This window comes from Prunus persica, chromosome G6 (assembly GCF_000346465.2).
Source record: "Prunus persica cultivar Lovell chromosome G6, Prunus_persica_NCBIv2, whole genome shotgun sequence".
Classification (NCBI taxonomy): Eukaryota; Viridiplantae; Streptophyta; class Magnoliopsida; order Rosales; family Rosaceae; genus Prunus; species Prunus persica.
This window is the reverse complement of record NC_034014.1, coordinates 27,372,272-27,395,765: the sequence shown is the minus strand read 5'-3', so window position 1 is coordinate 27,395,765 and position 23,494 is coordinate 27,372,272. Positions and strand designations below refer to the sequence as shown.

Below are 23,494 nucleotides of genomic sequence, written 5' to 3'. Positions count from 1 at the left end.
CAGAGATTTAACTTTGAATTGGTTGAATTGGCATTTCATTTCAAGTTCCAAACTTCATAAGAAAAACGAAAACATAGAACGAGCAAAATCTATCTACTTGCCAAAGAGAATGTTGATGACGCTTCTAACCACAGGCCCTCTCTTGCTCTTAAGAACCTCCCCCACAGCTTTCTCGTCCGGCACAAACCCCTTAGCTTTCATTTCCACCAGCAACTCCCTCCCCTCCTCTGCCTTCTCCTCGTGCCTCGCAAACCCCTCGAACACTGCCGTGTAGGTACTGGCATTGGGCCGCATTCCCTTGCCCATCATCTCCAGCAAATACTTCTTGGCATCCCCAAGGAACTTACAGCTGGGGTCGGCAGCCAGCGCCTTGATGAGAACAGTATAAGTGTAGGCGTTCGGGGCGACCCCAGAGGCTAACATGCGCAGGTACACCTTGAGAGCCTCCTTGGTCTTGCCGGCATTGGCGTAGGCCTCTATGACGGCAGTGTGTGAAACAACGTCTGGCATATGACCCTTGTCCTTGATTTGAGCAAAGAGCTCCAGGGCCTCGTGGGTTAAGCCGTCTTTGGACAATGCGTCGAACATCTTGACTGCATTGTTAGTGAGGCCATCGGTGCGCATCTTGTGGAAGACTTCTTGCAGGTCTTTTGGGTCTTCTGGGTCCTCGATGGCGGGCTTCTTGTTGAAAGGGTCGTACGGGGGAGGGAGCTTCGACTTGTCGATCTCTTTGGTGGCGGTTTTCGTCGTCGTTTCGTCATCGTCTTTGTCGTCTGAAGGAAGAGAGAAGTTAACCTTGGTATTGACTTTGGTGCTGGGTTCGGAGGAGCTGAACCTAAAACTATCGAAGGTACGAAAAGGAGATAGCGATAATGGGAGAAGCAACCTCCTGGGGTGGTTTTCTGTGAGTGAAGAAGAAGAAGAAGCAAAAGAGATGGTTTTGTTGGAGTGGTTGGCTGCAGCTATGGCTATGCCTATGAGACGCTTACTGAGAACAAAGGGGAAAGGATTGGACTTGTAGTTAGAGGCGGTAAGAAGAAGGAAGGCCCGAGATACTAACGTCCCTGCCATTGATTTCTCTTCTTCGTGGTATCAGTTTGCGTCTTCCAGGCGTCTGGGCTTTGAGTTTCTAGCTTCTACTTCCAGTTTCTTAAGGTTCCAGTTGATGTTTAGTGGGTCATGCGGGCCCATTTATGATCCTATTATACTCAAAGCGTATAGCCGGGCGGCTATACTGTTTTTGACACGTGCCAAAGCGGGAGCTAAGCGCCAGGCGGGTCCCCTAGGTTTTAGTATGAAAAGCTTATAGCCGCGCGGCTATATTACGATTTTTTATTATTAAAAATAGTATAGCCGCTCGGCTATACATTTAACACGTGGCAAATGGTATAGCCGCGCGGCTGTACTATTTTTGACACGTGGCAAAGCGGAGCAGTCGCCGGCGGGTTTTTTTTTAAAAAAATAAATAGTGTAGCCGTGCGGCTATACTTGGTTTTTTAATCATAAAAAAATAGTATAGCCCCACGGCGGTACTGTTTTGACACATGGGTGCCGAATCGCAAGGCTCTGGGCTGGTCCTCTTTTTGTTTTTTTTTATAAAAATAATGTAGCCGATCGGCTATACTTGGGATTTTTTTTTTATTTAAAAAAAGCGTAGCCGCACGGCTTTACGCATAGCGGCTATATGCTTTACATAGATACTGCTGTTGATGAATGCAATCATAAAAAAATATTAGAATTATTGGAAAACACAAAATTAGTTATGTGTTGTTAAGTTGACTACCAATGTCAAATGAATGAGTGTTAAGGTTGGGAAGATTTTGATCCCAAGCCTCTTATTTTGGGATGAAAGTTAGAAACTTGAATGAAATTTTATGCTGCAATTAGGAGAAGGGTTCAACTAGTAGCTCAACTGAGGGAGAAGTGTTTCTGTGCGATGGGATGTCATCTCAAACTTCATGCAATATTATGTCGAAAAGTTAAAACAGATGGCAATGTGTTATTGGTTTGAAATTCCGCCGTAGTGGTGACATCAGGTTTTCTCCAACGGAGGGATTTTAGAGTCTTTGAAGTCTAAACACATAAATTCAAATGTGTACAGAAAACATGAAACATCTGTCACATAAACTAGCTAGCTCTCACCATCATTGAATCCATCAAACCAATTATTCACTAAATGTGCCTGATTGGTTGAAGATAGCCAAATTTAATTTCCAAGAGGCAGATAAGGTTTCTTGGAGCTTCTGTTTGTACCAATTCAATGGAAATTTGGTATGCGCGGGTAGGCGGTGGAAACGGTAAAAGCACTAGACAGTCCACATTGTTTATATAAAATGAATCGACTAAAGCGGCTTCCTTGTTCAGAAAGAAAAGCATTGTTAATTAAATTACTGGGAAGGGGACTTTGTTTTTGCCAGTGCATGCATGCAACTAAGTCCTCATTCAGTAGAAGTCAAAAAAGTCAAGGGCTGCACCTTGCAGTTGTTATATACACAGAAGAAGGGTGAAGAGAAAGAACCCAAATCTTCGCTGAGTGCCTTTGACATCCTCCTGACCATGGCAACCATGCGAATGCTTCTCTTTCTGGCTATCTTCTATTCTGCAGGGATTTGCATGATCTCCTCTGTCACAGACCCCAATGATGGTATGTTCTTGCATGATCTCCCCTTTTATGTTAATTGAAAAATGAACATTCTGCACATATATGCCTAAAAGCTCTCTTAAGGGTAGTTTGATTGATTTATAAGCTTGTCGATCCAGCTGCTGTGCTCCTATCCTTGAAGAATTCGTGGCAAAATACGCCACCCAGTTGGGACAAGTCAAATGATCCCTGTGATTCCCGGTGGGAGGGAGTCACCTGCAACAATTCAAGGGTGTCTGGACTGTGAGTGCTGCTGTTGATCTATCTTTGTAGTTAAAGGGCAATGATATCACTTTCTTCCCTTACCACAAATTTCTGCTTTTATGTGCAGGGGATTATCAAACATAAGCCTCAAGGGGAAACTTTATGGTGACATTGGTGGACTCATTGAATTAAAATCCTTGTGAGTATGATGTGTCCTCTTTTTACCAGCATTGTATTTGCACAATACCGCCAATTTGAAAAGAGTTTTAAAGCCAATTTGAAGTGAGTTTTAAAACATGTAAAGCATACACTTGAAACATATTTCTTTTGCATTGTCAGTTATTTTGATATCTTAATGTTTGATTATTGAAGCTGAAACACTCACACTGTGCAGGGACCTTTCTTTCAACCCTGGCCTCACAGGTCCTCTCTCTCCAAGATTAGGGAATCTGAAAAATTTAAGTATCCTGTAAGAACAAATGAGCAAGCAATTTTCCTATTTCCAATTTGAGCATTGTATATGCAAAATGCAACATACATTTTTTATTTTTTATATATATTGAATGAGAACTCATGACACTTTTCATCTTTTAGCATCCTAGCTGGTTGCAGCTTCAATGGTGAAATTCCAGATGAATTAGGCAATCTTGCAGAGCTATCCTTCTTGTAAGAAAATATTAGTAATCATGCTTTTAGTGCATCAAGTCAATATGAGTTTTTTCTTTTCCCAACTTTATGTAAAACTTTGGTCCTTCTCAGGGCTCTGAATTCAAATAACTTTTCGGGTGTCATACCTCCTTCTTTGGGCAAACTCTCCAAACTCTACTGGCTGGACCTGGCAGACAATCAGTTGACTGGAACAATTCCAATTTCGACCTACCATTCCCCTGGCTTAGACCTCCTGTTGAAGGCTAAACACTTGTGAGCAATTATCCATATCCCAACTCTTCTCCATTGTGAAAAAGTAAAATTTTGATAGGGATTATGCCACTGTATATTGCATAAGCACTAAAATGATTTTATGAACATGCAGCCATTTGAACAAGAACCAGCTTTCAGGTATCATACCTTCCAAACTTTTCAGCTCTAAGATGGCACTGATACACTTGTAAGTTGATCCCATCAACTAGTTTATGTTCTCTATTTTTATTTCGTCTAACTGATTTTCGTTCTTCGCTTGCAGGTTGCTTGACGGAAATAGGTTTACTGGTACTATCCCAGTAACATTAGGACTTATTAAGACTCTTGAGGTTCTGTAAGTAAAACCAAATCTTGAATTTCTTTGTTTTATTTTCCACTTCTAAGTATATGCTTCTTGACAACACTTGGACTCAAGACAATCCTGCTTGCAACAGTCGGCTTGATACAAATGCTCTGGCTGGAAGTGTCCCCTCAGATCTTAACAACCTTACGAATGTCAACGAATTGTGAGTATCAATTTTACTGTTCTATTTAACCATCATCTTGTTGGTTGTTAATCAGATTTTTCATGGTTTATATATTCTCTTCCAGAAATTTGGCCCACAACTACTTGTCAGGCCCTCTACCTGACTTGAGTGGAATGAATTCCCTCAATTATGTGTGAGTATATCATTTCTAGTTCCAATATTCCTGCAAATTGTTTGTTTTTCTGTTGAACTGACAAATCCTAATGTTTTACTCTCAGAGACCTTAGCAACAACTCATTTGACCCATCAGAAGCTCCACTTTGGTTCTCAACCTTACCCTCACTCACCACTTTGTAAGTTCTCAGGAGGTTGTATAAAAGTCTTTGTATCTCTTCACAAGTCTAAGAAAAGGAAACTTTGAAAACTTTATTTGAAATCCTTTGTTAAACTTCTCTCCTTTTATGGCACACAGGGCCATGGAATTTGGATCACTTCAAGGGGTTGTGCCAGAGAAGCTTTTCAGCCTTCCAAATTTACAACTAGTGTAAGTTCCAGGGAGAACACTAAAGAATATATGCATCAAAGTTTTCACTGTAAATTTATGAAACTGATCATTTCTTTTAAACTCTTGATAGGAAGCTCAAATACAATGCGTTTAATGATACGTTGAACATGGGCGATAGCATCAACCCACAACTGCAGCTTGTTGATCTGCAGAACAATCAGATTTCCAGAATAAGTCTGGGTTATGAATACAAAAATACATTAATGTGAGACAGTTGATGGGCCTTGATCTTGATTTCCTATGATAATTGTGTATTTTCCCCTCACCATCACTCTTGGTTGTCACTTTTACGTGTTGCAGACTTTTCGGGAACCCGGTTTGCAGCAGCAGTTCTGGTGCATCAAATGCTACTTTCTGTCAGCCTCCTCATCAAACTACAAAATCTTAAATGGTCAAGATGAGAGCTTTTGGCCAACTTGTGGAAAATGGTGCAAAAGTGGGGATGCCTGTGTAGCTTCATCTAAGTTCTTCCAATCCAAGTCAAGTCAATATTGTAAAAATAAGTCAATATTGTAAAAATGGAGAATCATTCTCTCTCCTTGATATCCCATTTGTTCTTTGTTTACATGTGATCAGATTTTAATTGGTGAAGCTTCTTCTATCAAACAAGCCAATGTCATGAAATCGCTTGAAAAGTTCCGCATGCAAACGCCTCAGCCCAACTGGCTAACTTTTAAAAAGTCAAGATTTCTTGTTCCCATTAGGCCATAGAGTCTTGTGGCCCCACCGGTGTATGTTGTTTACTTTGAGATTGTGTGGTTTCGATCATTTGACAAAAAATCTTCCCCTTCACAGGTGTATGTTGTTTACTTTGACAGATTCTCTCTGGTAGTCTGCCTTTCGTCTTCAACGCCATGAAAGAAGCGTGAACCCTCAAGAAACGAAACCAACCCACATGCAAATATGTCCTGATCATACACGCGCATTGTAAAATATGTCAACTCTAAATCCCCACCAACAGTAGCGACAGCCACATTAAATCCATTAATCTTTTATTTTTTAAATATGTCATCTTCGGCCTTTCATTTTGTATAGATGTTATCTGAAAATGCCTCGATACAACTGAAGGAGATACCCAATTGAATTGTTTCATAGGATTCATAACATTCTATTAGCTTTGGGATTGCCCTCTCAAAGGTAATTAGGTCAAACTCACTATTGAAGGCACTAGGAAAGGAAGGATACTGAATTCAGCAATTGGAATTGGAGAAGCTGTAAGATATCATAATTATTGTTCATGGTTGGTTTTGCTACTGTAATTTTAGGTGTGCCAGATGTAGGCCAGGCTACGTTTGCTTTGGGATACAAAGGATTCTTTTCCATCCAAACTGAAGTAGAATTTGTCCCAATGTGTCCCCTGGGAAGGGGACAATTTAACACAAAATCTCGGATTTAAATGCTTTTAATCATTTGAATTGCCGAATATTAAGTTTTTAATTGATGTAGCTCACATTTTTTCTGAAATTGGTAAAACTTCGATTGAGATTCTTATTGGTATGGCTAGACGGTAATTTGTGGCTCGTTTGTTTATTAACCTTTGACCCTTTGGCACAAAAAATATACGCGTTATCTTTTGTAGAATAAACTTGGTTGTATTTAGTAACAGTCGTACTATAGAAGTTGACTGTTTGAATTATATTTTTGTTTTGTGAAAACAATCATCATGTAGATCTCATCTTAAATCAAATGCTTGAATACCAAGTAAAACGAAGGAAAAGACCCTACCTACCACCATAAAAAATGGCCTCACCCGCCACCACCTAGTGAGGCAAAACATTGAGTTACAAAGGTCTTGTCTTTATCCATTTCTGACGAAAATGAAAATCTTTTCATCCATTCAACACGAAAGTGGATCAAACCATGAATTGGTCCCGGCCACGCCCCCGAGAGCCTTGATTTTCATGTCAGCTTGTGGGACCCATTTTCACCTAAAGCCAACTGTACGCATTGAATGACCTAGTTAAATTATATCAATGCAAGTTGGAACTTAATTAATTAATTAAAATTTGATTAAAAAGTGGAGACTCTAGGCGTATATTCAGAATTGTGTAGCTTTGTCCCCATTCGAAAGATGCTAGCTTTGCTCATGAGAGAGTTGTTTCTGCTTAACTGTGTTTGTTTTATGTGACTTGTCCTCTGAAAATGCGCGGGCGGGCGGAGGAAACGGTAAAACCTCCACATTTTTTATTTGTTTTTTTGCTGCAATAAGATGATTTTGATAGAGGAAAGATGATGATGTTTTTTTGGACTTTGTGTGATGATTTCGGTTGGTGGGTTTTTTTGCTAGTGGAAGGTGCTTATTGTTAAGGCCAAAGGTTGGCTTCTAAGACAAGGCTTAATCATTTAAAAGAAGCTCAAAGGGGCCAACCCAAATCTTTTTCTGTTCTCTCTCTCTATCTCTCTATCTCTCTCTGTGTGCCTGCAAGTATTTTTTGAAGACAGTTGAAAAAACCCGACTCACCAAATCAAGCTTTCAAAGCAAAACTTGTTCTGAATTGGTGGGAACATGTACATGCGCATGTACATACATGCATGCATGCTGTCAAGGACTCATTAAATAAAAATCTTAAAGTGGTGTAGTTGGTAGAGTGGAAGGAATTGAATTGAAGGGTGTGTCTGTGTGGAGGGTAGTCTTTGGAAGTGCTTTTTTGACCATCTGGGGTAAATAGAAATGTGCTTTTTTTGACCTCTGCTTACTAGCTGATCAGCCTCGCAGAGGCACCAGTTTTCTTGATTTGCTTGCTCCTTCACCACCATGGCAACCATGCGGTTGCTGCTCTTTCTGGCTTTCTGCTCTGCTGGGATTCATATGATCTTTTCTGAAACAGACCCCGGTGATGGTATGGTCTCAAATCTAAATGTTTATTTGTCCATTATTGATTTCCTAGTTAATGGGAAATTGGGGTTTTGGTAGTTTGAGCTTTGGCCTGGATATGCGTTGACTTAGGAAAGACTTTGCAATATCATGTTGATCCTCCTGTTTCTCATGTTTTTGCATGCAAACTTGGTAATTAGTCATTTTAGTTGGTGTTTAATGCAAGCTTTTCTTAATGTTTTTGCTAAATTTTGATTGTAAGTTGAATATCCTGCACATAGGTGTGTACAAACTTTGTGTTAAGGTAGTAGATTGATTTGTAAGTCTGTTGGTCCAGCTGCTGTTTTCATATCCTTGAAGGGGGCATGGACGAATCTTCCACCCAGCTGGAAGTCAAATGATCCCTGTGGAATGAGCTGGGAAGGAGTCACCTGCAACAATTCGAGGGTGACCGCATTGTGAGCATTGTTCATCTTTGAATTTTCATGGGATCCTTGTAGTTCTGGGCATTGGTGACTTACTTTCTTACACAAATTTTCAACCTTGCACTTTTTTATGTGCAGGGGATTATCAGCAATGGACTTGAAAGGACATATTGAAGGCGATATCGGGGGACTCTCTGAATTAAGATCCTTGTGAGTATAATTGCTCCTCTTTGTACCAGCATTATGTTTGCAGCACATTATGAATTGAACCCAGATGCAATGCAACAGATTCAGTATGTAAACATATGCATAAAACATATTTCTTTTGCAGCATCAATTATTTTGTTATCACTCAATCTTTGATTAGCATGGCATCCTTTTTGTAACGAAGTAGAAACGTTAACATTGCAGGGACCTTTCATTCAACAAAGGCCTCACGGGTTCTCTGTCTCCACGATTAGGAGATCTGAGCAAGTTAAATATCCTGTAAGAACAAATTGAGAAGCAATTTTCATATTTGCACCGTTTGAACTTTGTATATGCAATATAAGATTTTATATTGGATAAGTATACAAGACTCTTTTCATCTTTTAGGATCCTAGCTGGCTGCGGCTTCAGTGGCAATATTCCAGATGAATTGGGCAATCTTGGAGAGCTAACTTTCTTGTAAGAATTGAATTGATAATCATACTGTTAGTGCAAACCATTTTAAGTTTTTTCTTTCCCAACTTTATATAAATCTTTTGTTCTTTTCAGGGCTCTGAATACGAATAACTTTACTGGTAAAATACCTCCTTCTTTGGGTAAACTCTCCAAACTTTTCTGGTTGGACCTGGCAGACAATCAGTTGACTGGAACTCTACCAATTTCAACCCCCGTTACCTCGGGCTTAGACAAACTATTGAAGGCTAAACATTTGTAAGTATTTTTTCCATTTCCCAAACTCTCTCCATTGTGAAAAAATGAAATTCTAATAGGGATTATTGCATAAACATTAAACTGATAATATGGACATGCAGCCATTTCAACAAGAACCAGCTTTCAGGTACCATTCCACCCAGACTTTTCAGCTCTGAGATGATACTGATACACATGTAAGTTGATCCCATCAATCATTTTTTAAGTTGGCCAGATGCCATCTATCAGTTTATGTTCTATACTATTATTTATCTAACTGCTTGTCATTCTTCAACTGCAGTTTGTTTGATGATAATCAATTTACTGGGGATATTCCATCAACCATAGCACTCGTTCAGACTCTTGAGGTTCTGTGAGTACAAAAACAGCTCCATTTTGTTATTCTTTCACATATAAGTATCTGCTTCTTCACACTTATTGGATTCAAAACCTTCTTGTTTGCAACAGTCGGCTTGATAGAAATGATCTGACAGGAAATGTCCCCTCAAATATCAGCAACCTAACAAATGTCAATGAACTGTGAGTATCAAGTCTCTAAGAGGATACTCTAATGTGCTGTTAACAGTTACCTTAATCTTAATTATTCTTAATCATCTTTCAAATGAGTTTTTGTTATCTTCCAGAAATTTGGCCCACAACAATTTGTCAGGCCCTCTACCGGACTTAACTGGAATGATTTCCCTCAATTATGTGTGAGTAGTGGCATGGAGCTGTCATTTCAAGTTTCAAGTTTCCTGCAAGTTGTTGTTTTGTTGTACTGATAAATCCTAATGATTTTACTTCAGAGACCTGAGTAACAACTCATTTGACCCATCAGAAGCTCCACTTTGGTTCTCGAACTTACCCTCAATCACCACTATGTAAGTCCTTAGGAGGTTACACAAAAATGTCTTAGTATCTATGAATGAGTCTTGGAAAAGGACACCCTGAAAATTTGTTGTAATTTTTTGTTGAAATTCTCTACTTTTATGGAACACAGCGTTTTAGAATTTGGAGCACTTGAAGGGACTGTGCCAGAAAAGATGTTCGGCATCGCATCATTGCAGCAAGTGTAAGTTTAAGGAGAATACTGAAGAAAGCATCAAGTTTTGACTGTAATTTTAGGAAACTTGCCATTCATGTTTTTTTCTAACCCTTGACAGGAAACTGAAAAACAATGCGTTTAACGATACATTGAACTTGGGTGATAGCATCAGTCCACAACTGCAGCTTGTTGATCTGCAGAACAATCAGATTCCTAAAATAACTCTGGGTTATGAATACAAACATACATTAATGTGAGACAGTTCATGGGCCTTGATCTTGATTTTCTATGGTTGTATATTTTTCAACACCATTCTTAGTTGTCATTTTTAAATATTGCAGACTTGTAGGGAACCCAGTTTGCACCAATGGAACTAGCTCAAATTCATTCTGTCAGCTTCCGCAACAAGATACAGAAACGTATACTACTAGCTCAAATTGTGCACGCATTACATGCCCCGATAATCAGAAGCTCAGCCCTCAGAGTTGTCAATGTGCATATCCTTTTGAAGGAACATTGTATTTCAGAGCACCCTCTTTCAGGGAATTGTCAAATGTGAATACGTTTCACTCACTAGAAATGAGTCTATGGGATAAACTTGGCCTCACTCCTGGTTCCGTTTCTCTTGAAAACCCTTTCTTTGACATTAATGACTATCTTCAAATTCATCTGGCACTCTTTCCACCTACAGGAATATATTTTAATAGGTCAGAGATTATAAGGATTGGTTTTGATTTGAGCAACCAAACTTACAAGCCACCGGAGGAGTTTGGACCCTATTATTTTATTCCAGCTCCTTATACTTTCCCAGGTAATTTAAATCACATTGTTACTTCGCATGCCATTTCCCTGCATTAGAAGATTGATTAAACTGACAATAAAAACCCAAAATTGTTTCAGGTGGGAATAAGAGTTCTATGGGCACTGGTGTTATTATTGGGATATCAGTTAGTTGCGTAGTTCTTGTAATGGGCCTCGTGGTAGTAGGAATATATGCCATCAGGCAAAAGAAACGTGCAGAAAGAGCCATTGGATTAAGCCGACCTTTTGGTAATTAATTATTCTTGTTGTTTATGATTGGGTACATTGAAATTCTGTCATTGACATTAGAAGTTGGTTTGCTTATATCACTCCTCTATCTTCTAGCTTCTTGGGCACCAAGCGGAAAAGATAGTGGTGGTGCACCACAGTTAAAGGGAGCAAGATGGTTTTCTTATGATGAACTTAAGAAGTGCACAAATAATTTCTCTGACAGTAATGAGATAGGATCTGGCGGATATGGGAAGGTATATTAATTCAAGTATTTCAGTAACATCTATGAAATTCTGCTTCAAGGTAAAGGATGTTTTTTTTTTTTTTAAAAACCTTTTGGTTGGTTGTCCATAGGTTTACAGGGGAATGATTTCTGATGGACAAGTGGTGGCCATCAAAAGAGCTCAGCAAGGATCAATGCAGGGTGGCCTTGAGTTCAAGACTGAAATCGAGTTGCTCTCGCGAGTTCATCACAAAAATGTTGTTGGCCTTTTGGGATTTTGTTTTGAACAAGGAGAACAGATGCTGGTTTATGAGTTTATGCCTAATGGAACACTCAGGGAAAGCTTGTCAGGTTAGTTCAAAGATTTTACTCTCAGCTATTTCATATTGCATAGAGATAACTTGTTTGCAATAGACATAGTTACCAACTTCACCTTTGCTTAAATATGAATTGCAGGGAGATCTGGTATTCATCTTGATTGGAAGAGGAGACTCCGCATCACTCTTGGCTCGGCAAGAGGACTAGCTTACCTACATGAGCTTGCAAATCCTCCTATAATTCACAGAGATGTCAAGTCCACCAACATTCTATTAGACGAACATTTAACCGCCAAGGTTGCAGATTTTGGCTTGTCCAAGCTGGTAGCTGACGGTGGAAAAGGGCATGTCTCAACTCAGGTCAAAGGCACACTGGTAAGCTTTACGTTATTAGCATTTCAACATATATTCATCCCATTGACACACTCTTGAGTTTTTACTCTTTAAGTTTCTATTTGTTCTTGCAGGGATATCTTGATCCTGAATACTACATGACTCAACAGTTAACTGAGAAGAGTGATGTATACAGCTTTGGAGTGGTGATGCTTGAATTGATAACGGCTAGGCAGCCTATTGAGAAGGGAAAATACATCGTCCGTGAGGTACGATTGATGATGGACAAGAATGATGAAGAACACTATGGTTTGAGGGAGTTAATGGATCGAAGCATTCGAAACTCTGGAACCCTTATTGGGTTTGGGAGATTCCTGGAGCTGGCCCTGCAATGCGTTGAAGAATCAGCTGCAGACCGCCCCACAATGAGTGAGCTTGTGAAGGCTATTGAAACCATTCTGCAGAATGATGGCATGAACACAAACTCAACATCCGCATCTTCATCAGCCACAGAATTTGCAGCATCAAAAGGAGCTCCTAAGCATCCATACAACGATGGCTTGCCGAAAAAGGAAGTGAATGACAGCACTGGTGCCTTTGATTACAGTGGTGGATACGCAGTTTCGGCGAAGATTGAACCCAAGTAGTAGCAAAGGCCTGCAGCAGAGTTAATTTCTTCTTTTGTAATTGTACCTTCTCTTCTCTATCCATATATGTAAGTAGATACAGGAAAAGAATATATAGTGGTCTGTCATTTCAATTGCCAAATAGAAATTTAGTGTGTTATGTTACAATGTTCCTATGGGCTTCAAACTCGAATGCTACAAAGTTTTTCTTATTTTTAATTTTATTTTTTGGATTGGGTGCAAGGAAGTTCTAGTAAGACCTAAAAGAAGGCATCGAAATTTTACTACTTTGAGTTTTGTACCATGATCACCTTCAGAATTGTGTTGTGTTAGGACTCACTGCTTTTCCCAAGTTTTACCATCTGGATTCTGTTTGTTTAGTTTGTTTAAAGAATATCATATATACAATGAAAAGGGTTTTCTCGACCATTCATGCACACATCAATGGTTGACAATCCTTTCGAGTTTTCTGAATAAAAGTAGCCTTTCCTTTATAGAAATCTTCAATTTCCTCAATTGATTCAGTTCAAATACGGGGCCAACTCTACCACCACTAGATCAATATTGAAATCAAAAAGTGATAACAGTAATGATATTTGTCACGGCATCTATTCGCATACAAAAACAAATTCGCATACAGAAACAGTAAGAGTAGGCATGCTTGAACAACGATTTCAGTGTGTGTGAATAACCATGTGCTCTGATATCAACTATTAGATTTCTATATTATAGATATTCAAGATCTTTCACACAATCTGAAATACGTAGAGACACGAAGACATACCTGGAGCCATCTTCCTAGAGTACACAACCTCTTAACTCATCCAATCTGTAGCAACAACAATCCTAGCAAGAACAGGAACGGCTCAAGAGTTCTGCTCTCTCTTAGAATCTGTTTCAGCCAGGGGCAGAGCGACACTGGGACCAATGTGGTCCCGGGCCCCTACTCATTTTTTTTTTTATATTTTAAAGATAATATACTGTTATGTATTTCTATATGTATATTATTTAAAATACTTTACATTTTGATATGTACCCTTATGTATTGTGGCGGATCTATTAAGGTACTTCAAATTGCCCATTTGCTCAGCTGGTGGCTCATTAAGTTAATATATATTTCATACTAAAATCCCATAAAATCAAGTTTTCTTATTTGATGTATAAGGAATAAAAGCCGTCAAAAATTATCTTGAAAAAATGATTATTCCAAAAAACCATTTTTCATACTTAGTCAATATTGCACCTCCGCTAAAAAATTTCTAGGTCCGCCAGTGGGTACAAGGAGGTACTTCAAATTGCCCCCTTGCTCAGCTGGTGGCGGTGCACTCCAGGTGTACAGATTACCTTATTTCCATTTTCAACACTTAAGTGAATGTCTTTGCCCTTTTACTTTAATATATTACTCCATTTACTTAAGTTTACAATGTATATATACACTATTTTTCAAATGTATTGTGAGTTTGAATTTTTGATTCTTTATAATTTGTAAGATGCCCTCACACACATGAAATTCTGGCTTCGCCACTAGTTTCAGCTCTCTCTTTATGATGAGAATAGGTTAGAGAACATGTCTGATGAGAGCATGACCTTAAGGTTATATAGGGCTAGGTCAAGTCGTCTCTACTCATTACCAAGGGCCGACTTGACTTATCTTCCAAGCCCACCAAATCGGTTCACGCATAAAAGGAAACAAATAGGACCCCTTAATAGGCTTCAAAACCCTTCTTTATTCCACAAAGTGTTGGGCCTCAAGGTGTAACTTAATTGGTGATTAGATTTGTTCTTTCTCCTTGATATCCCATTTGTTCTTTGTTTACATGTGATCAGATTTTAATTGGTGAAGCTTCTTCTATCAAACAAGCCAATGTCATGAACTCGTGCTTTTGAAAGTTCCGCATGCAAACGCCTCAGCCCAACTGACTAACTATAATTAATTGAGATTGTGTGGTTTTGATCATTTGACAAAAAATCTTACCCCTTCACTCCGCTAGTCTTTCTTTCGTCTTCAACGCACATACAAATATGTCCCGATCATACATGGCATTGTATTAGTCTCTGTCTTTCGTCTTCGACGCCATGAATGAAGCCAACCTACAGACAAATATGTCCTGTCATACGTGGCATTGTATTATTGTATAGTCATAACTCCAACAGTAGCGACAGCCACATTAAATCCATTAATCTTTTATTTTTTAATATATATTTTTTTAAACATGTCATCTTCGGCCTTTCATGTTGTATGGATGTTATCTGAAAATGCCTCGATACAACTTTAAGGAGATACCCAATTGAATTGTTTCATAGGATTCATAACATTCTATTAGCTTTGGGATTGCCCTCTCAAAGGTAATTAGGTCAAACTCACTATTGAAGGCACTAGGAAAGGAAGGATACTGAATTCAGAAACTGGAATAGGAGAAGCTGTAAGATATCATAATTATTGTTCATGGTTGGTTTTGCTACTATAATTTTAGGTGTGCCAGATGTAGGCCAGGCTACGTTTGCTTTGGGACACAAAGGATTCTTTTCCATCCAAACTGAAGTAGAATTTGTCCCAATGTGTCCTCTGGAAAGAGGAGAATCTAACACAAAATCTCGGGTTTAAATTTAAATGCTCTTAATCAATTGAGTTGCCGGATATTAAGTCTTTGATTCATGTAGCTCATATTTTTTATGAAATTGGTAAAACTTCAATTGAGGTTCTTATTGGTATGGCTAGACGGCAATTTGTGGCTAGTTTGTTTATTAACCTTTGACCCCTTGGCACAAAAAATATACTTTTATCTTTTGTAGAATAACCTTTGACCCTTCGCACCATAGAAATTGACTGTTTGAATTAGATTTTTGTTTTGTGAAAACGATCATCTTGTCTTGATCCATTTCTTACGAAAATGAAAACCTTTTCATCCATTCAACATGAAAGTGGATCAAACCATGAATACGTCCCGGGCACCCCCGAGAGCCTTGATTTTCATGTCAGCTTCTGGGACCCATTTTCGCCTAAAGCCAAATGTACCCATTGAATGACTTAGTTGAATTCTCTCTTATATCAATGCAAGTGGAGACTTTAGGCGTACATTCAGAATTGTGTAGCTTTGTTCCCATTCGAAAGATGCTAGCTTTGCTCATGAGAGAGTTGTTTCTGCTTAACTATGTTTGTACATCCGCAAAACTTTCAAAGCAAAACTTGCTCTGAATTGGTCGGAACTTGTACATGCGCACGTACATACATGCATGCATGCTGTCAAGGACTCATTAAATAAAAATCTTCAAGTGGTGTAGTTGGTAGAGTGGAAGGAATTGAATTGAAGGGTGTGTCTGCGTGGAGGGAAGTCTTTGCGAAGTGCTTTTTTGACCATCAGGGGTAAATAGAAATGTGCTTTTTTTGACCTCTGCTTACTAGCTGATCAGCCTCACAGACACACCAGTTTTCTTGATTTGCTTGCTCCTTCACCACCATGGCAACCATGCGGTTCCTGCTCTTTCTGGCTTTCTGCTCTGCTGAGATTCATGTCATCTTTTCTGAAACAAACTCCAGTGATGGTATGGTCTCAGATATCAATGTTTATTTGTCCATTTAGGGGTTGTTTGGTATACAGGCTTGGCTTAGACTAAATTTAGTATCATGTTTGTTTCATTTAATTATAGTCTTAGATAAGATTGCTAATACCGGGCCCACCAAAAACACCTCCTTAGGAGGGGACTACTACTTTGTAGATACTCATTCAAAGATCATCTCTACAAAAAATCATTTGAATCCGATATCATTTGATCATTCAATTGAGTTCTTGAAATTTTAGTACTTTCTTGAAGCACCGTGTTCATTGATTTTGTAGGACACAATTAGATATCGAAACGGTTTCCGATTTGTCTAATTTTTTGTAAGGATGATCTATGAATGAAGACCTAAAAAATAGATTGTTTGGATCGTTGAAAAAAAATTTATAGGGTACCCTAAAGGGCGTCCCTCAAATATTTGAGGGATCCCTCAATAGAAGGGGTATATATATATATATGTATATATATTATACCCATGTATGTATTAGAATATGCATATACACATATACATTATATATTTATCCGATATGTATATATTATAATATATATACATGTATATACATGTATATTATTATTATAACATACCCATATATATTATCTATTATAATATATATATATATATGTATATGTATTATACCCATGTATATATTATAATATATAGATACACCTATATACACATATATTATACATATATTATATATTATATATATGTATTTTATAATATATATAATATATATCTACATACCCGATTTCTTGGACCACAAAGGGTCCAAGAGACTGTGGTCACCTACCGTTGGATTTAACATCCAACAGTTCAAAAAAGTTTCTTAAAAGGAGTGCAAGAGTGAATGAACCGTTGAATTTACATCAAACGGTGAGTGATCACAAATCTCTTGGACCCCTGTAGTCCAAGAGATCGGGATTGTATATATATATATGTATATATACATACATATATACAAGTATATATATGTATATTATTATTATTATTACATACCCATATATATATATATTATATTATAATATACATACATATATATATATAAATATATGTATTATCAGAGAGCTTCCATTGAGGGATCCCTCAAATAAGCTTATTTGAGGGACACCCCTTGTAGGCCTCACTCCGGATTGTATTTCACTAATCCAAACCGTCTATTTTGTAGATACTCATTCAAAGATCATCCCTACAAAAAATCACTTGAATCCGATATCATTTGACCACTCAATTAAGTTATTGAAATTTTAGCATTTTCTTGAAGCACAGTGTTCATTGATTTTGTAAGACACAATTGGATGTCGAAACGGTTTCCGATTTGTCTAATTTTTTATTAGGATGATCTATGAATGAAGATCTAAAAAATAGATGGTTTGGATCATTGGGAAAAAAATTGTAGGGTACCCTAAAGGGCGTCCCTCAAATAATTTTATTTGAGGGATCCCTCAATAGAAAGGGACTGTATGTATTATATCTATGTATATTATAATATACATATATTCACCTATATACACATACATATATATATATATAATATTATTATAACATACATATATACATGTATATATATATTATATGTATGTATATATACATATATATTATACAGTCCTGATCTCTTGGACCACAGGAGTTCAAGAGATTGTGGTCACCCACCGTTGGATATTAATCCAATGGTTCAAAAAAGTTTCTTAAAAGGAGTGCAAGAGTGAGTGAACCATTGAATTTACATCCATGACCACAAATCTCTTGGACCCCTGTAGTCCAAGACATCGGGACTGTAAAATACATATATACATATATATAGATATATATATATATTATATATTATAAAATACATATATACATACATATATATATATATATTTGAAAAAATAAAAAAATCTAGTCCTAGTCCAAGCATACACCAAATGCAGGATAAGTGTTATCCAACTTAGACCAAGCCAAGCCAAGCCAATACAGTCCCTAAACATAGTCCATGTCAAGACAGTCGTGTGTAACAAACAAGATTTCCTAGTTAATGGGAAATTGGGGTTTTGGTAGTTTGAGCTTTGGCCTAGATATGTGTAACAAACAATATCATGTTGATCCTCCTGTTTCTCATGTTTTTGCATGCAAACTTGGTCATTAGTCCATTTAGATTGTGTTTAATGCAAGCTTTTCTTAATGTTTTAGCTAAATTTTGATTGTAAGTTGAACATCCTGCACATATGTGTGTACAAACTTTGTGTTAAGGTAGTAGATTGATTTGTAAGTCTGTTGGTCCAGCTGCTGTTTTCATATCCTTGAAGGGGGCATGGACGAATCTTCCACCCAGCTGGAACGACAAGTCAAATGATCCCTGTGGAATGAACTGGGAAGGAGTCACCTGCAACAATTCGAGGGTGACCGCATTGTGAGCATTGTTCATCTTTGAATTTTCATGTGATCCTTATAGTTCTGGGCATTGGTGAACTACTTTCTTACACAAATTTTCAACCTTGCACTTTTTTATGTGCAGGGGATTATCAGCAATGGACTTGAAAGGACAAATTGAAGGCGATATCGGGGGACTCTCTGAATTAAGATCCTTGTGAGTATAATTGCTCCTCTTTGTACCAGCATTATGTTTGCAGCACATTATGAATTGAACACAGATGCAATGCAACAGATTCAGTATGTATACAAATGCATAAAACATATTTCTTTTGCAGTATCAATTATTTTGTTATCACTCAATCTTCGATTAGCATGGCATCCTTCTGTAACGAAGTGGAAACGTTAACATTGCAGGGACCTTTCATTCAACAAAGGCCTCACGGGTTCTCTGTCTCCACGATTAGGAGATCTGAGCAAGTTAAATATCCTGTAAGAACAAATTAGCAAGCAATTTTCACATTTGCACCTTTTGAACTTTGTATGTGCAATATAAGTTTGTATATTGGATAAGTATACAGGACTCTTTTCATCTTTTAGGATCCTAGCGGGCTGCGGCTTCAGTGGCAATATTCCAGAGGAATTGGGCAATCTTGGAGAGCTAACTTTCTTGTAAGAATTGAATTGATAATCATACTGTTAGTGCAAACCATTTTAAGTTTTTTCTTTCCCAACTTTATATAAATCTTTTGTTCTTTTCAGGGCTCTGAATACGAATAAATTTACTGGTCAAATACCTCCTTCTTTGGGTAAACTCTCCAAACTTAACTGGTTGGACCTGGTAGACAATCAGTTGACTGGAACTCTACCAATTTCAACCCCCCTTACCTCAGGCTTAGACAATTTATTGAAGGCTGAACACTTGTGAGTATTTTTCCATTTCCCAAACTCTCTCCATTGTGAAAAGATGAAATTCTAATAGGGATTATGCCATTGCTTATTGCATAAACATTAAACTGATAATATGGACATGCAGCCATTTCAGCAAGAACAACCTTTCAGGTACCATTCATCCCAAACTTTTCAGCTCTAAGATGAAACTGATACACATGTAAGTTGATCCCTTCGATCATTTTTTTAATTTAGCCAGATGCCATCTATCAGTTTATGTTCTGTACTTATATTTATCTAACTGCATGTCATTCTTCAACTGCAGTTTGTTTGATGGAAATCAATTTATTCGGGAGATTCCATCAACCATAGCACTCGTTCAGACTCTTGAGGTTCTGTGAGTACAAAAACAGCTCCATTTTGTTATTCTTTCACATATAAGTATCTGCTTCTTGATACTTATTGGATTCAAAACCTTCTTGTTTGCAACAGTCGGCTTGATAGAAATGCTCTGACAGGAAATGTCCCCTCAAATATCAGCAACCTAACACATGTCAATGAACTGTGAGTATCAAGTCTCTAAGAGGATATTCTAATGTGCTGTTAACAGTTACCTTAATTATTCTTAATCATCTTTTACATGAGTTTTTGTTCTCTTCCAGAAATTTGGCTCACAACAAATTGACAGGCCCTTTACCTGACTTAACTGGAATGAGGTCCCTCCATACTGTGTGAGTAAGATGGCATGGAGCTGTCATTTCAAGTTTCAAGTTTCCTGCAAGTTGTTCTTTTGTTGTACTGATAAATCCTAATGATTTTACTTCAGAGACCTGAGTAACAACTCATTTGACCCATCAGAAGCTCCACTTTGGTTCTCGAACTTACCCTCAATCACCACTATGTAAGTCCTTAGGAGGTTACACAAAAATGTCTTAGTATCTATGAATGAGTCTTGGAAAAGTACACCCTGAAAACTTTGTTGTAATTTTTTGTTGAAATTCTCTACTTTTATGGAACACAGCGTTTTAGAATTTGGAGCACTTGAAGGGACTGTGCCAGAGAAGATGTTCGGCATCAAAACATTGCAGCAAGTGTAAGTTTAAGGAGAATACCGAAGAAAGCATCAAGTTTTGACTGTAACTTTAGGAAACTTGCCCTTCATGTTTTTTTTCTAACCCTTGACAGGAAACTGAAAAACAATGCGTTTAACGATACATTGAACTTGGGTGATAGCATCAGTCCACAACTGCAGCTTGTTGATCTGCAGCACAATCAGATTCCTAAAATAACTCTGGGTTATAAATACAAACATACATTAATGTGAGACAGTTCATGGGCCTTGATCTTGATTTTCTAAGGTTGTGTGTTTTTCAACACCATTCTTAGTTGTCACTTTTACATGTTGCAGACTTGTAGAGAACCCATTTTGCACCAGTGGAACTGCCGTCACTAAATTCTGTCAGCTTCCGCAACAAGATACAGAAACGTATACTACTAGCTCGAATTGTGCACGCATTACATGCCCCGATAATCAGAAGCCCAGCCCTCAGAGTTGTCAATGTGCATATCCTTTCAAAGGAACATTGTATTTCAGAGCACCCCCTTTCAGGGAATTGCCAAATGTGACTATGTTTCACGCACTAGAAACGATTCTATGGGAAATACTTGGCCTCATTCCTGGTTCAGTTTCTCTTGAAAACCCTTTCTTCGACAATCATGACTATCTTCAAATTCAGCTGGCACTCTTTCCACCTACAGGAATGTATTTTAATAGGTCAGAGATTATGAGGATTGGTTTAGATTTGAACTACCAAAATCAAAAGCCACCGGAGGGGTTTGGACCCTATTATTTTATTCCATATCCTTATACTTTCCCGGGTAATTCAAATCGCATCGTTACTTCGTATGCCATTTCCCTGCATTAGAAGATTGATTAAACTGACAATAAAAACTCAAAATTGTTTCAGGTGGGAATAAAAGTTCTATGAGCACTGGTGTTATTATTGGGACATCAGTTAGTTGTGTAGCTCTTGTACTGGGCCTCGTGGTAGTGGGAATATATGCCATTAGGCAAAAGAAACGTGCAGAAAGAGCCATTGGATTAAGCCGACCTTTTGGTAATTAATTATTCTTGTTGTTTATGATTGGATACATTGAAATTCTGTCATTGACATTAGAAGTTGGTTTGCTTGTATCACTCCTTTTCTCTATCTTCTAGCTTCTTGGGCACCAAGCGGAAAAGACAGTGGTGGAGCACCACAGTTAAAGGGAGCAAGATGTTTTTCTTTTGATGAGCTTAAGAAATGCACAAATAATTTCTCTGACAGTAATGAGATAGGATCTGGTGGATACGGGAAGGTATATTAATTCAAGTATTTCAGTAACATCTATGAAATTCTGCTTCAAGTTAAAGGATGTTTTTTTTCTTCACCTTTTGGTTGGTTGTCCATAGGTTTACAGGGGCATGCTTTCTGATGGACAAGTGGTGGCAATCAAAAGAGCTCAGCAAGGATCAATGCAGGGTGGCCTTGAGTTCAAGACTGAAATCGAGTTGCTCTCGCGAGTTCATCACAAAAATGTTGTTGGCCTTTTGGGATTTTGTTTTGAACAAGGAGAACAGGTGCTGGTATATGAGTTTATTCCGAATGGAACACTCAGGGAAAGCTTGTCAGGTTAGTTCAAAGATTTTACTCTCAGCTATTTCATATTGCATAGAGATAGCTTGTTTGCAATAGACATAGTGACCAAGTTCACCTTTGCTTAAATATGAATTGCAGGGAGATCTGGTATTCATCTTGATTGGCAGAGGAGACTCCGCATCACTCTTGGCTCGGCAAGAGGACTAGCTTACCTACATGAGCTTGCAAATCCTCCTATAATTCACAGAGATGTGAAGTCCGCCAACATTCTATTAGATGAACATTTAACCGCGAAGGTTACAGATTTCGGCTTGTCCAAGCTGGTAGCTGACAGTGGAAAAGGGCATGTCTCAAGTCAGGTCAAAGGCACAATGGTAAGCTTTACGTTATTAGCATTTCAACATATTTCATCCCATTGACTCATTCTTGAGTTTTTACTCTTAAGTTTCTGTTTTGTTCTTGCAGGGATATCTTGATCCTGAATACTACACGACTCAACAGTTAACTGAGAAGAGTGATGTATACAGCTTTGGAGTAGTGATGCTTGAATTGATTACGGCTAGGAAGCCTATTGAGATGGGAAAATACATCGTCCGCCAGGTACAAATGATGATGGACAAGAATGATGAAGAACACTATGGTTTGAGGGAGTTAATGGATCGAAGCATTCGAAACTCTGGAACTCTTACTGGGTTTGGGAGGTTCCTGGAGCTGGCCCTGCAATGCGTTGAAGAATCAGCTGCAGACCGCCCCACAATGAGTGAGCTTGTGAAGGCTATTGAAACCATTCTGCAGAATGATGGCATGAACACAAACTCAACATCAGCATCTTCATCAGCCACAGAATTTGCAGCATCAAAAGGAGCTCCTAAGCATCCATACAACGATGGCTTGCCGAAAAAGGAAGTGAATGACAGCACTGGTGCCTTTTATTACAGTAGTGGATACGCAGTTTCGGCCAAGATTGAACCCAATTAGTAGCAAAGGCCTGCAGCAGAGTTAATTTCTTCTTTTGTAATTGTACCTTCTCTTCTCTATCCATATATGTAAGTAGATACGGGAAAAGAATATATAGTGGTCTTTCATTTCAATTGCCAAATAGAAATTTAGTGTGTTATGTTACAATGTTCCTAGGGGCTTCAAACTCGAATGCTACAATGTTTTTTATATTTTATTTTTCAGATTGGGTGCATGGAAGTTCTAGTAAGACTTAAAAGAAGGCATCGAAATTTTACTACTTTGAGTTTTGTACCATGATCACCTTCATAATTGTGTTGTGTTAGGACTCACTACTTTTCCCAAATTTTACCATCTGGATTCTGTTTGTTTAGTTTGTTTAAAGAATATCATATATACAATGAAAAGGGTTTTCTCGACCATCTATGCACACATCAATGATTGACAATACTTTTGAGTTTTCTGAATAAAAGTAGCCTTTCCTCTATAGAAATCTTTATTTTCCCCAATTGATTGAGTTCAAATACGGGGCCAACTCTACCACCACTAGATCAATATCTTAGGTTGGATAAAAAAGTGACAACAGTA

General features: G+C 38.1%; 3 protein-coding genes across 4 annotated transcripts; 2 read left to right on the top strand and 1 right to left on the bottom strand.

The window, feature by feature from the left end:
* Positions 11–1,165, bottom strand: LOC18773669 (pentatricopeptide repeat-containing protein At4g38150). The gene has a single exon (XM_020565487.1). It carries the CDS (start codon positions 1,069–1,071, stop codon positions 94–96), a length of 978 nt encoding a protein of 325 aa, XP_020421076.1. The 5' UTR covers positions 1,072–1,165; the 3' UTR covers positions 11–93.
* On the top strand, positions 2,538–12,821 carry LOC18775101 (probable leucine-rich repeat receptor-like protein kinase At5g49770). 2 transcript variants are annotated; one of them, XM_020565493.1, is made up of 19 exons: positions 2,538–2,644; positions 2,761–2,884; positions 8,177–8,248; positions 8,450–8,524; positions 8,633–8,704; positions 8,795–8,956; positions 9,058–9,132; positions 9,237–9,308; positions 9,404–9,475; positions 9,580–9,648; positions 9,742–9,816; positions 9,936–10,007; positions 10,099–10,233; positions 10,322–10,791; positions 10,881–11,030; positions 11,127–11,266; positions 11,367–11,586; positions 11,692–11,927; positions 12,020–12,821. In XM_020565493.1, exons 1-19 carry the CDS (start codon positions 2,557–2,559, stop codon positions 12,530–12,532), a joined length of 2,892 nt encoding a protein of 963 aa, XP_020421082.1. In that variant the 5' UTR covers positions 2,538–2,556; the 3' UTR covers positions 12,533–12,821. The 2 variants fall into 2 exon arrangements, with proteins under 2 accessions (XP_020421082.1, XP_007208371.1); XM_007208309.2 differs by lacking the exons at positions 2,538–2,644; positions 2,761–2,884 and adding exons at positions 6,868–7,638; positions 7,951–8,071.
* LOC18774135 (probable leucine-rich repeat receptor-like protein kinase At5g49770) lies at positions 15,583–23,183 on the top strand. Its single transcript, XM_007208157.2, has 19 exons — positions 15,583–16,054; positions 18,333–18,459; positions 18,565–18,636; positions 18,837–18,911; positions 19,020–19,091; positions 19,182–19,343; positions 19,456–19,530; positions 19,636–19,707; positions 19,803–19,874; positions 19,973–20,041; positions 20,137–20,211; positions 20,332–20,403; positions 20,496–20,630; positions 20,719–21,188; positions 21,278–21,427; positions 21,529–21,668; positions 21,763–21,982; positions 22,088–22,323; positions 22,415–23,183. The coding sequence occupies exons 1-19, from the start codon at positions 15,970–15,972 to the stop codon at positions 22,925–22,927; spliced, it is 2,892 nt and encodes a 963-aa protein (XP_007208219.2). The 5' UTR covers positions 15,583–15,969; the 3' UTR covers positions 22,928–23,183.

Bases quoted from the DNA above. Each gene is read 5' to 3' on its own strand.
- LOC18773669 (XM_020565487.1), bottom strand. From the start codon at position 1,071: ATGGCAGGGACGTTAGTATCTCGGGCCTTCCTTCTTCTTACCGCCTCT.
- LOC18775101 (XM_020565493.1), top strand. From the start codon at position 2,557: ATGGCAACCATGCGAATGCTTCTCTTTCTGGCTATCTTCTATTCTGCA. The intron at 9,133-9,236 runs GTAAGTTGATCC...CTTCAACTGCAG, and splicing joins GAGATGATACTGATACACAT to TTTGTTTGATGATAATCAAT. The intron at 11,267-11,366 runs GTATATTAATTC...GGTTGTCCATAG, and splicing joins GATCTGGCGGATATGGGAAG to GTTTACAGGGGAATGATTTC.
- LOC18774135 (XM_007208157.2), top strand. From the start codon at position 15,970: ATGGCAACCATGCGGTTCCTGCTCTTTCTGGCTTTCTGCTCTGCTGAG. The intron at 18,637-18,836 runs GTGAGTATAATT...TTAACATTGCAG, and splicing joins CTCTCTGAATTAAGATCCTT to GGACCTTTCATTCAACAAAG. The intron at 20,631-20,718 runs GTGAGACAGTTC...TACATGTTGCAG, and splicing joins AAATACAAACATACATTAAT to ACTTGTAGAGAACCCATTTT.